This window comes from Leuciscus leuciscus (genome assembly GCF_965113295.1).
Source record: "Leuciscus leuciscus genome assembly, chromosome: 8".
Classification (NCBI taxonomy): domain Eukaryota; kingdom Metazoa; phylum Chordata; class Actinopteri; order Cypriniformes; family Leuciscidae; genus Leuciscus; species Leuciscus leuciscus.
The window spans coordinates 3,950,567-3,963,066 of record NC_138732.1 but is presented as its reverse complement, the minus strand read 5'-3'; the positions used below and the strand labels follow the sequence as shown (position 1 = coordinate 3,963,066).

The window sequence follows — 12,500 nt, the reverse complement described above, 5'->3', positions numbered from 1 at the left end:
TGTACACAATAATAATCTTTTACATTGTAATCATTTAATTTTTCATATTTAAAAATGTTTGTGTGCTGCTGTGCGTCCCTGTGTGTGTAATAAGCATAGAGTGTGTGTGTGTGTGTGTGTGTGTAATAAGCAGAGTGTATGTGTGTGTGTGTGTAATAAGAAGAGTGTGCGTGTGTGTGTGTGTAATAAGAAGAGTGTATGTGTGTGTGTGTGTGTGTGTGTGTGTGTGTGTGTAATAAGAAGAGTGTACGCGCGCTATTTAACCAACTTGGCGCAGGACGTGAAAATGATAACTGCGTCGGGCTGAAACCAGCAAAACACACTTGCGCCGCGCCTGACGGATGGACGCCTGAGTGTGTGTGATGGGGCTCTGAGTGTGTGTGATGGGGCTCTGAGTGTGTGTGATGGGGCTCTCCTGCTTTTCATGGGCCAGGACACTCAACCTGCATATCTCTGTCTTTCTCTTTCTGCACCACAGGAGCAAAAGAAATCCAGCAAACTAGAGGAAAGCATGAAAATGTTGGACTATGAGATGAAAAAGACGGATGATCTTCTGTACAGGATGATTCCTAAACCCGTTGCGAAGCGACTGCGTAAGGGAGAGCCGGCTGTGAACACCTGTGAGGTCAGAACATCTGCAGCTCTCACGACCAGGGTCCAAACCAATCACGCTTGTTTCATAGTTATTGATTTTCATGAAGTTTATACAGTATATATTATACAGTCAAACCAAAAATTATTCAGACACCATATATCATTTTTTTATATATTTTTATAGTGTGTGCATGACACTATAGTTCATTTATGTAAGTTAGGATAGTAAGGTGTCTGAATACATTTTGGTGTGAAATATCACATATATATAAAACTGCACTGACTCAAAATTCATGCAACAATTGATTAAATATATTTTCAGCATTATTACTTAATTCATAAGTTTGGGGTTTTGGGGATTTTTTTCATGTTTGTGAAAGAAGTCTCTTCTGCTCACCAAGGCTGCATTTATTTGATCAAAAATACAGAATTAAAAAAAAAATATTATTTTGATTTAAAACAGCTGTTTTCTATGTGAATATATATTAAAATGTAATTTATTCCTGTGATCAAAGTATCATTACTTCAGTCTTCAGTGTCACATGATCCTTCAGAAATCATTCTTATATGATGATTTGATGCTCAAGAAACATTTATGATTATTGTAAGTGTTGAAAACAGCACATTTTTGTGAAAATTTATTTGAAATGGAAATCTTAGAAATCTTCTGTCACTTGTAATCAGTTTAATGAGTCCTTGCTGCCTAAAAGCATTCATTTCTTCTTTTATTTCAACATAATCTAATTAGCAGATTAATCATTCATAAAGTCAGCATGAAGCAGAAGTTACGCTAGTCTTTTCTTCTCTATTGTGTCGTATATCCGAGTGAAACGCTTCTAGAACAAGAACTAATGTGGGCGGGGCTTGATTTAGTCTGTGTGGAATTGATTGGATGGTTGTGGTTTGCTATTGGCTGATCTCATGTGAGTGACAGGTTGCTCCGCCCACATCATCAGAGAAGAGAAGAGATGCTGCGAGAGGAAGTTATTCTGATTCAAGATCACGAGACACATTAATTTTAAACAATAATGATGTGCACGGATAAGAATTGTCAAATTAGATTTTTGCTAATGAACTTTCTGTAATGGTTTCTCAACCTGTTCCAGGTGTTTCCTGATGTGACCATCCTGTTCAGCGATGTGGTGGGCTTCACTCGGATCTGCAGTCACATCACACCCATGCAGGTGGTCTCTATGCTCAACACCATGTACACACTCTTCGACACGCTCAGCGAGAAACACCGAGTGTTCAAGGTCAGATCATTTCTTCTGTGGTTTCTGCATCATCACGTTAAATCGGGTGTTTTGCTGCGTTCGTGATGAAATGACAACCCGTGATGTTCTCTGATCTGTTCAACACTATCAACACTAACAAAATTCAAAGTTTACAAGTTGTAATTAAAAGTTCTACAAAAACGCTTTTTACAAGTCGGAATTTTGTAATTATACAGGGGAAGATATTGTGATTAAAGATTACGAGGCATATGAATAAAAAAATTAAAAAATTGTGCACAGATAAATCATTTATAATAAATAAACTGCAATATTGCATTCAAAATAAGATTTAACAATTTTGATTTCATGGGGACTTTAAATCCCTATACTGTATGTGTTTCTACAGCAGTTGCAGTGAGAGATCCTGCATTTATGATGTTCACTTATAATATTGGGCTTTTATAAGGTTTTTTGAGCCGAGATAATAATATAATAATAATAATTCTAAAAATAATAAGAGATGATTTAGATGTACACTGTAAGAAAATATATATTTTTTTGTAAATAAAACAAATATGATTGAGGCACGTTTTACAAGAAAATATGATTACGTTAAAATTTCACATTTAATTCACTGTGTTACTTGTCGTATGTATTTATACATTTATTAGCAGTTTCTGAGTGAACAGTTTCAAAGTAAATCCATAAAAAAAATGTCAGTGCAGTTCATGACCATTTTTAAACTTCTCACCTTAGAATTTAACTGATATATAATTTACTATATATATATATATATATATATATATATATATATATATATATATATATATATATAACAAATATTAAATGTTAAAAAAAAGAATCTAAATTCTGATTGGATGAGTTTCTAAAGCTACGCCCAGGTGATCACATATTAATGAGCTCATGTTTGTGACAGTTAGTTTTTTCTTTAATTTTATAGTTTTATTAGTATTTTTAATTAGCTTTTATTTTTTAAATTTTTTGTTTAATTTTTTGGCATTTTGTTATGTGCTTTCGTAATTGTATTAGTTTTTTTTTGTTTCTGTTAAGACATTTAGGTTCAGTTTATTTTTATTTAAGTTTCAGATTTGATTTATTTCCAATTAATAATTTTAGTGCTTCAACTTCAACTTATTTCAGTTTATTGCCAACATTTCAAATTTCCGTTAAGTTTTTCAAATAATATTCGTATTTTAATTTATTTCAGCTTTATTTCAATTAATTAATAAATTTCAGTTTTAGTTAACGGTAAAACCCTGATTCTGACATGTTGGATTCTGACACCTTTTCTGAAGTCAAGTCAAGTTGTGAATGATTCAATGATGACAATAAAAGGACAATAATGTCATTGTGTTGATTCAGTTCATCAATTATTAAATTAGTTAATCTCATCGTTAACGCAGTTCTGCAGAAAACAGTGATGTCATCGTCCAGCTTCTCATCCAATAGTGCAGTCAGATCAATAATATTGTTGAATTGTGTGTGTGTGTGTGTGTGTTTCAGGTTGAAACTATAGGTGATGCGTACATGGTGGTGGCAGGCGCTCCAGAAAAGACGAAGTTTCACTCTCACAATATTTGTGACATGGCTCTAGATATGGTTCGCTCTATTGATCATCTCAAAGACCCGTCCAACGGGAACAACATCCAGATCCGCGTGGGTACGTCCTCTCTTATTTACATCTGTGTTGTTGACTAAATGAACTCTTATATAGACATTATGCACCAGAGAAACAAGCGCACAGAAATCTGTTGAATTTTGTCTTTGAACTTCCGGTTTTGCTGTCGCTCTGTATACGGCATCAATTCACTTATTGTAGAGTTATTAACATGTTATCATGATCATTGTAATGTTGGATGTCTTAACTAATGTCAGTAAGACCGGGAAGATTTTAAAACGAGTGGTTCATTCATAAATCCGTAAGATCCCTTCATGCGCTGGAAACACAGACCGGAAGACCGAACACAACGAGCGCAGCGCTGAAAAGGGGCGGAGCTACAGAAGATCTATAAGAGTTCAGGATTTATTCATATATATTTGGATTCATGTAGTATTTCTCAGACATTAGCTCTGTTTCAAAACGTAGTGAGCTTCCTACCTAGACAGCATTTAAAGGTGCCATATGCATGTTTCGGAAGCAAAATATGGTAGGCTACTGTTGATACACATTTTTGGCCCAAATTTTGGATCTCAGAAAAAAAAAAAAAAATTTCAAGATGGTGGACGAGGTAAGAGAAATGCCAAATATGAATTAAAAATATACTTTTATTTCATTAAATACTGAAAAGTATGAATATAGAAGTATTTAATTTAATAAATTATTCAAATAATTTTGTTTACTTCATTTTTTTATTAATTATTATTTATTTTCATTATTATATTATTGAATATAATATACAGTAATGGTCCTGGACTACTTTACACAATATACACTACCATTTAAAGGGTAAGAGTCTTTTTGAAAGAAGTCTCTTCTGCTCACCAAGGCTGCATTTATTTGATCAAAGATACAGTAAAAATTGTGAAATATTATTACAGTTTAAAATATCTGTTTTCTATGTGAATATACAGTAAAGTGTAATTTATTCCTGTGATCAAAGCTGAATTTGATGCTCAAGAAACATTTATGATTATTATCAATGTTGAAAACAGTGGTGGTGCTTCATATTTCTGTTAAATTTTTTCTTCAGGATTCTTTGATGAATAGAAAGTTCAAAAGAACAGAATTAATTTAAAAAATATAATCTTTTGTAACATTATAAATGTCTTTTCTGTCACTTTTGATAAATTTAATGCGTCTTGCTGAATAAAACCATCAGAAAAAGCTTTTTTGCTGATATTTTATTTTCATTCTTCTCTCAGGAATCCACTCTGGTATGGTGGTGGCCGGGGTCGTAGGTCACAAGATGCCTCGCTATGGTCTTCATGGGGATACAGTCCACACGGCTTCAGCCATGGAGTGCAATGGGAAGGTAGATGCATACATATTTATTATTAAACTTTATTATATTTATTCATAAATATAATCATTAGCTATGTTTCCATCCACCATTTTAATGTGAGTTTTGGGATAACGCATGAATAAAAATACCTGATGGAAACGCTAAGATGCACAAAAATGTTTCAATTGAGACAGTTCTTTTTTTTTTTTATCTGATAAAAAGACACGCACTTAAACTGAATATATCCCTCGATGCACGAAAAAAAAAAAGGACTGGCCTAACCAGCGGACCAATCACATCGCAGCATCTCAGATGTCTGGTGTTTCTGAAACGCCCGAGCCGAAGTCTGTCATCAGAATGATTTGGTTTAATTCCCTCTAGAAGCGTCTCACATGATTGAGTTCTCAAACACCAGCATCCGAACGCAAGAGAACATGACAGTGTTTTTACTGAGACGCAACTCATTAATGATGGAGGAAAGAAGAGAAGAGCCACAGTTTATTCCCCGATTCCAGCAACGTCCATTTTTATTACTGATATTTCACACCAATTTTCCAGGAAGTGATGATTTCCATCGACTGCTCATTAGTGTGATGTGTCTCGGGTTTATTGAATGTTTCTCTGGCCGTTCACAGGCCCGAACCCCCCCGCTGTCTGATTGATCTCACTGTATTGATGGACTGATCTGTCATTGATAGGAAATGCACATTCAGCTGAGCAGCGCGACTTACGAGCACCTGAAGGGAAGCCACTTCATCTTTGAGAGACGTGGGACCATCACCATCAAGGTCAGTCACTAAACAACTAGACTGAATAACCAGGACCACCTGAGGTCCGATGAGCTGATGATCCCATACCCAGCGGACCACCTTTAACGTTAGTGTCGCTTACTAAAGAAAGACAGTTTCTCTTACGGATTGTCGATTTACACAAAGTGCAAATAGCCCGTCTATTTACACTGACTCTGTCTGATTCAGTCACACAAAATTACAAAAGAAACCTGTCGGATAACAGTGTGCGTGGAGAGTAAAGCCCTATTGGGACGGGATTAACTTTACAAGGGTAGATGATGGAGTGATGTAATTTTCCCACAGGATGTCTGTAATATTAATGGCCAATTTGCGCGGGATAAGAGATCTCAGTGAACTAGCAGAAGTGGAAGAGTAACTCCATTTACACACCGCCGTCACTCCTGTCGTCATGTGTGTGTTACGCTGCTTCCTGATATCACGTGCACAAACACATATAACCTATATTTATATATATAACACAGTTATGTCCGGTCAAACGATGTATTAATGAACTTCAGATTGGATTGTTGGTAATAGACACTTAGCTAACGCTAAAAGATGTTTCGTGCCTCTAACAAGTGCTGTCGATCTTCTCTCTGATCTGAATGGTGTGTGTGTGAAACACTTGAGTTTTGACACAGACTCGTTCCAGCGTCTCGAACACAACTGATGCTTTATCAAGCGTCTCCATACTTGAAAAACCGTGGAAAACTACTTTTAAACACAAAATATTTGCGTACATATTTACAGCGGGTCTATTCCCACGGGATTAGTATGACCTGAGGTCATTTTTCCGGACCTTTTTACTGAAGGTAGAAGTCGCCGTAATCTTTACTGACATTGTCCGTCATGATCACTGAGATGCACATTCAGACGGGACTAATATCACAGAGAAGCTCTGGTAATTATTACTTTACCCTTCCTCTCCATGTTACACTAATCCCGTCCGAATAGGGCTTTAGACTCATTCTTCTCTGAGCTCGGAAAGGCCTTTATTTTAGATGAAAATTAAGAAAATATTCAAAAAGTGGAGATAAAGTGCCTGATTTTATAATATACCACAATACACAGAGGTGCAAATAGTATCTGCCACTATATGCACCAAATATAAATATCATCTAACTACTATTTACGCTAAATACTACTATTTTCGCTTAGTGTAAATTTATTTTATGTGATTTATTTATTGATTTAACCTTAAACAAAAGAACTAACAGTGTTGGGGAAAGTTACATTTAAACTAATTGCGTTACTTTTTATGGAAAGTAATGTTACGCAAAGACATTGGTTAATAAAGTGAGATTAAATACATAAAGTATATTGTGTTTTCATTTTGAGGAATAGTGATTGTGTTCGAGTAAATGCCTCAATAACCCTCATGTTTGCTGAGAAAGATCCGACTTTTTCCCTGGCAGGGGAATGTGGAGATCGAGACGTACTGGCTGAAGGGAAAGCGGGATAAAGACGGGAACGCTCAGGCCGCCTGCCCACAGTTTGAGGCTCAGACCATCAGTAAAGCCAGCGCTTCTGCTCCGGAAACACACACTGAGGAGGTCAACACACCATAGCAGCACCAAACAGGAGAAATGTGGAGCTCAAAGTCATTTAGCTCTTATCTTACATGGACTTTGAATCATTGATTATATTATATTATATTATATTATATTATATTATATTATATTATATTATATTATATTATATTATATTATATTATATTATATTATATTATATTATATTATATTATATTATATTATATAAGAATTTAGCCCTTATAAGACTTTTAAAAAAATCATATTTTCATGTTTAAATGTAAATGGCTAGTCTGGAAATACACGTTCTCATTAACATAATATTATGATTATTTTTTTAAATATATATATTCTATTATATTACTTATATAAATATAGGACTTTAGCTCTTATAATACTTTACACAGTTCATATTTTCATATTCATATTTCATATTCATAAAAATCATATTTTCATGTTTAAATGTAAATGGCCAGTCTGGAAATACACACATTCTCATTAACATAATATTATGATTACTTTATTTTATTTTATATATATTATATTATATTGCTTATATAAATATAGGACTTTAGCTCTTATAATACGTGCATTTTTTTTTCTTATTTTCATTAAATGTAAATGGCCAGTCTGGAAAAACACGTTCTCATTAACATAATAGTATGATTTAAAAAAATAATATTATATTATATTATATTATATTATTTTATATTATATTATATTATATTATATTATATTATATTATATTATATTATATTATATTATATTATATTATATTATATTATATTATATTATATAACTTATATAAATATATGACTTTAGCCCTTATAATACTTTTAAAAAATCGTATTTTCATGTTTAAATGTAAATGGCCAGTCTGGAAATACACATGTTCTCATTAACATAATATTATGATTTTAAAAAAATACATATATTATATTATATTATATTATATTATATTACTTATATAAATATGTGACTTTAGCCCTTATATAAGACTTAAAAAAAAAAATCGTATTTTCATGCCAGTCTGGAAATACACATGTTCTCATTAACATAATATTATGATTCTTTTTTAAATGTATTTTTATAAAATACGTTTATTAATTTGTTTTATTTAATCTTTTTTTTTTTTTAAATTTTTTTATTATATTATATTTGAACTGTTATCATTAGAGAATCATGCTATATTTTAAAAGCTGTTTGCAGGATGGCTAAGAACACATAATGACTGCTCTTCTCCTCAGGTGTTTCCCTCAGTGACCGGTGAAGATGAGGACGATGTGAAGTCCCTCCGCTCTCAGCGCATGATGATGAAGACCTCGGGAAACTCTCGGGAGGAGTCCGTGAAGGAAGAAGCGTCGGTCAGTACGGTGAGATCCTGATGTGTGTGTGCGCTTGCGTGAGATATAATAACACACACAGATAATATCAAACCCTCTCTCTCAGTCTCATTATGAGGACGTTCTGCAGGACAACAGCCTCCAGGATCCACACATTCAGCTCGACTCGGATGAGTTAGACGGTCCAGATTCCATAACGGAGTCTCCCACTGGATCCTGTGATTCCCACGGCTCTGAGAAAAGCACCATGTGCTCCGTGTGCTAATCACAGTCATCATCATGTGTAATATTACAGTGTAAATCAGCTGTTTTCTGTGAATATATGTAAAAAAATGCATTTATTCCTGTGATCAAAGCATCATTACTCCAGTCTTCAGTGTCTCATGATCCTTCAGAAATCATTCTAATATGATGATTTGATGCTCAAGAAACATTTATGATTATTATCAATAATGGTGGTGCTTCATATTTCTGTTAAAAATTTTCTTCAGGATATTTTGATGAATAGAAAGTTCAAAAGAACAGCATTTAATTGAAAAATCATCTTTTGTAAATGTATTTACTGTCACTTTTGATCAATTGAATGCGTCTTGCTGAATAAAACCATCAGATGAAATCACAGTCATCATGACGTGTCTGTTTTAAAGTTATTGATCTGAATTCTGTAAACTGGATTCTCTTGTAAAGAGATTAGATGTACTATTGAACTGAAATGTGCTTATCGTGTTTTCTCATCTCTACTCCGTCTCATTCAGCTTAAAGCTTTATTAATCTCTGTTCACTTTAGCTAGTTTTATGGTTTATATTGACAAATACATAAATTTTTTCAGAATCTCACAAAGAAATGTCAGGCTCATATTTCATCCCAAAATCAAAAGGAAAAAGAGATCATTTTGCATAGAGAAAAATCAGCTATTTTAAGACCTTTATTATTCATTATAGTGACATTATTTGCAGGACAAATAAGCAAATTCCTGACAAATTCTATAAAAAAAAAATAATAAAAAAAATTGGGATACAATCAGCATCGTGATGTATAAGTACTTGACATTTTAAATCATTTTTTTGTAACAATATAAATGTCTTCAATCCCCGGCCCCACACCTTTGAACGGTGGTGTACATTTTTTGCATTTTGATTGTTGCAAGTATGACTTGAGTTTAGATTGTTTTCATCAAATCCATCCAGTACTTTGATATTCAGATGTAATTTCTTCACGCCTCATTAGTGATAGTAGAGCTCTTGATCTGGTTAGTTGTTCTAGTGCTCACTCGTTTGCATTTAAAGTCATCCTTTACCCACCCTGGTGTTGTTCTGATGCCGTTTGCTCTTCTTTCTTTTATGGAACACCAAAGGAGAATTTTGCTTGTGCTCGTCCATATGAACGCGATGAATAGCAACTAGTCTCGCCCAGAAAAACACACAAGTTGTGAGAAATCAAGATTTATAAATACACAACATGAAATACAACGCCTAGAACCCCCCTAAATATGTATCTGACACCCCTAAATGTACTTTCATTAAATATTGAAGACTTTTAAAGAGTGTATCTAAATAAATAATCATAATACATATATAATTATAACTCTACATATACAGTAAATGTCATTCAGATGTATACAAATAAAATGACATAATGTGTACAATATGCATACAGCAAAACAGCGCTGATCATAAGTTTGGGGTTTGTGGGATGTTTGTGAAATCATTTCTTCTGGTCACCAAAGCAACATTTATTTGATGAAAAATACAGTAAAAACAGTGAAATAGTATTACAGTTCTGGTTTTCTATGTGAATATATAGTAAAGTGTAATTTATTCCTGTGATCAAAGCTGAATTTTCAGCATCATTACTCCAGTCTTCAGTGTCACATGATCCTTCAGAAATCATTCTAATATGATGATTTGATGATCAAGACACATTTCTGATTACTAATAGTGTTGAAAACAGTTGTGCTGCTTCATATTTCTATGAAAATAAAAAAATATATATTCTTTGATGAATAAAAAAGCTCAAAAGAACAGCATTTATTAGGGATGCACCAATACAGAACTTTTGGCTGACACCGATAATAACCGATAACTCTTTATATTTGAAAGCCGATAACCGATAAATTGGCCGATAAATCTAAATAAAAAATGTTATATAATTTTTGAGAGCCTGATTACAAAAACAAAAGTCTCACCATTAAAAGCCATGTCCCAATCACAATTATAATGTTATCATCATAATTTCATGTAGCCGATATGACAGACTTGCTGTATTTTCTTTTTTTGAAGTGATTCCGATCATATTTCAAGACATTTAAAGCCATCATGTTGAACAGTGCGCATCTGAAGTGTCTCAGCTGAAGGAAATAATCCATTATTTATCGGCTTTGATATCGGCCAAATTTTCTTATCGGGCCGATAATGATGAAATAAAAAATAATCATATCAGTACCGATACCAATGTGGTGGCCGATATATCGGGCATCCCTCGCATTTATTTGAAATAAAATCTTTTGTAACATCGTCTTTTTTTAAATCACTATATGAATAAAATTATTATTAAAAAAAACAATTAAAAAACTCTTTCTGACCCCAAACTTTTCAACAGCCAATCAAACCGTTGCACGATGGGATTTTTAGTCCAGGTTGTGATTCATAAAAAAAATGTAACTCGTAAAAATGTAATAAAATGGAAAATGTCAAAAACTTTTAGCCTTTTATGTTCAAACCGAAGTCAGACAAAGATGGAGAGACTCAAGAAGAAGTAACAACATGTAGAAGCAACAGGACATTTCTGAATGGTTAGTTGATGAATTTATGAAGCTGATGTGTAGTTATCTTCTAGTCATTGATTAGCATATTCTGTCATGATAATCTATAAATGGTGTTCCGGGGGCGGGGTTTATGTAAATTCTAGGGTTAGTGATGTCACTAACCCGGGAGGAATGTGGTGTAGTCTCTACCAGCCGTTTGTTGTAGTCCTTAAAAAGTGATTTCTTTAAAAGCAAATATCTCCCTTTGCTTTGAACTTTGAGCGTCGTAACTTTGCAGATGTTGTTTATGATCAAACAGCAACATTACTGTGGTGAATCATGTCCAGTTTTATATATATATAAGCCATTATTATTATAAAACACTTTTTACATTATAAAATTATGTGGCAATTATATAGGATCTTAATGATCTAAGAATACATTTTTTTCAGAATGCAAGATCGAATTTCTTATTTCTTTCAAATTATTTATATTTTTAGTTTCAGTGAAATATGAGCTGGACGTGATCTTGATGGACTCTGCGATATTCATAAATATTTATGATCTAATTATAATTTAAATTATTATTACTATTATTCAGCTAAAAAGTTAAAACATTTTAATATTAGTACAATTTCAAATGAATGTTTTCTATTGGAATATACAATTTTAAATGGGATGAATTTGAATTTTCAGGCATGACTTGAGATATCATTCTAATATGCTGATTTAATATGTTTTGTGGAAACTGTGATTCTTTTTTTTGCTTTTTTTCTATAAAGTTTAAAACAGAAACAGATTTTTTTTTTTTTTGGTAACAATTTCTAACGACCAGCAACACATTCAGCATGTGAGGTCTATACAATACAGATGCTTACATTTACACAACATTGACATTTAGACAATAATTGGATGGAAAATGTCAATTTTGATTAGTAATCTCAGTTTAAGTTTGATCTACCAGTAGTGATGGCTCAGTCAAAGAGCATGCATGGCAAGAAATATTACGCATAATCTTGTTGTCTGGTCTGAGACTCACCCTGTCAGTTGTGATCTGTGAAAGTGTCTCTGTGAAGATCAGTCCTCTTGTGTTTGCATTGCAGAATCTGCTCACTAAACGAAACAAACAAAGAACTTAAGAAAGGATGGAGAGAGCGAGGGAGGAGAGGAGAGGCGGTCGATGTTGCCATGGAGACGCTCAGCGAGTGGATGAGAGCTTGAACGTGATGAACGTCAGAGTGTGATGACAACTCAACAAAGATGAGTAGATAGATTAAAAATTTACATAAAAATGAGTCTGTTATTGCTATAATGTCTCATGA

General features: G+C 33.3%; 1 protein-coding gene across 1 annotated transcript in view; it reads left to right on the top strand.

Moving 5' to 3' along the window:
- LOC309505277 (soluble guanylate cyclase 88E-like) overlaps nucleotides 1-8,699 on the top strand; it is a gene marked incomplete at its 3' end in the record, with an annotated part of 24,482 nt that extends 15,783 nt beyond the window's left edge. The window contains exons 12-19 of the mRNA XM_082178657.1: nucleotides 479-625; nucleotides 1,701-1,847; nucleotides 3,333-3,489; nucleotides 4,692-4,801; nucleotides 5,470-5,559; nucleotides 6,978-7,115; nucleotides 8,339-8,464; nucleotides 8,565-8,699. Of these exons, the coding sequence (XP_082034783.1) occupies nucleotides 479-625; nucleotides 1,701-1,847; nucleotides 3,333-3,489; nucleotides 4,692-4,801; nucleotides 5,470-5,559; nucleotides 6,978-7,115; nucleotides 8,339-8,464; nucleotides 8,565-8,699 (1,050 nt within the window). The remainder of the gene's footprint in view (nucleotides 1-478; nucleotides 626-1,700; nucleotides 1,848-3,332; nucleotides 3,490-4,691; nucleotides 4,802-5,469; nucleotides 5,560-6,977; nucleotides 7,116-8,338; nucleotides 8,465-8,564) is intronic.
- Nucleotides 8,700-12,500: the final 3,801 nt, after the last annotated feature.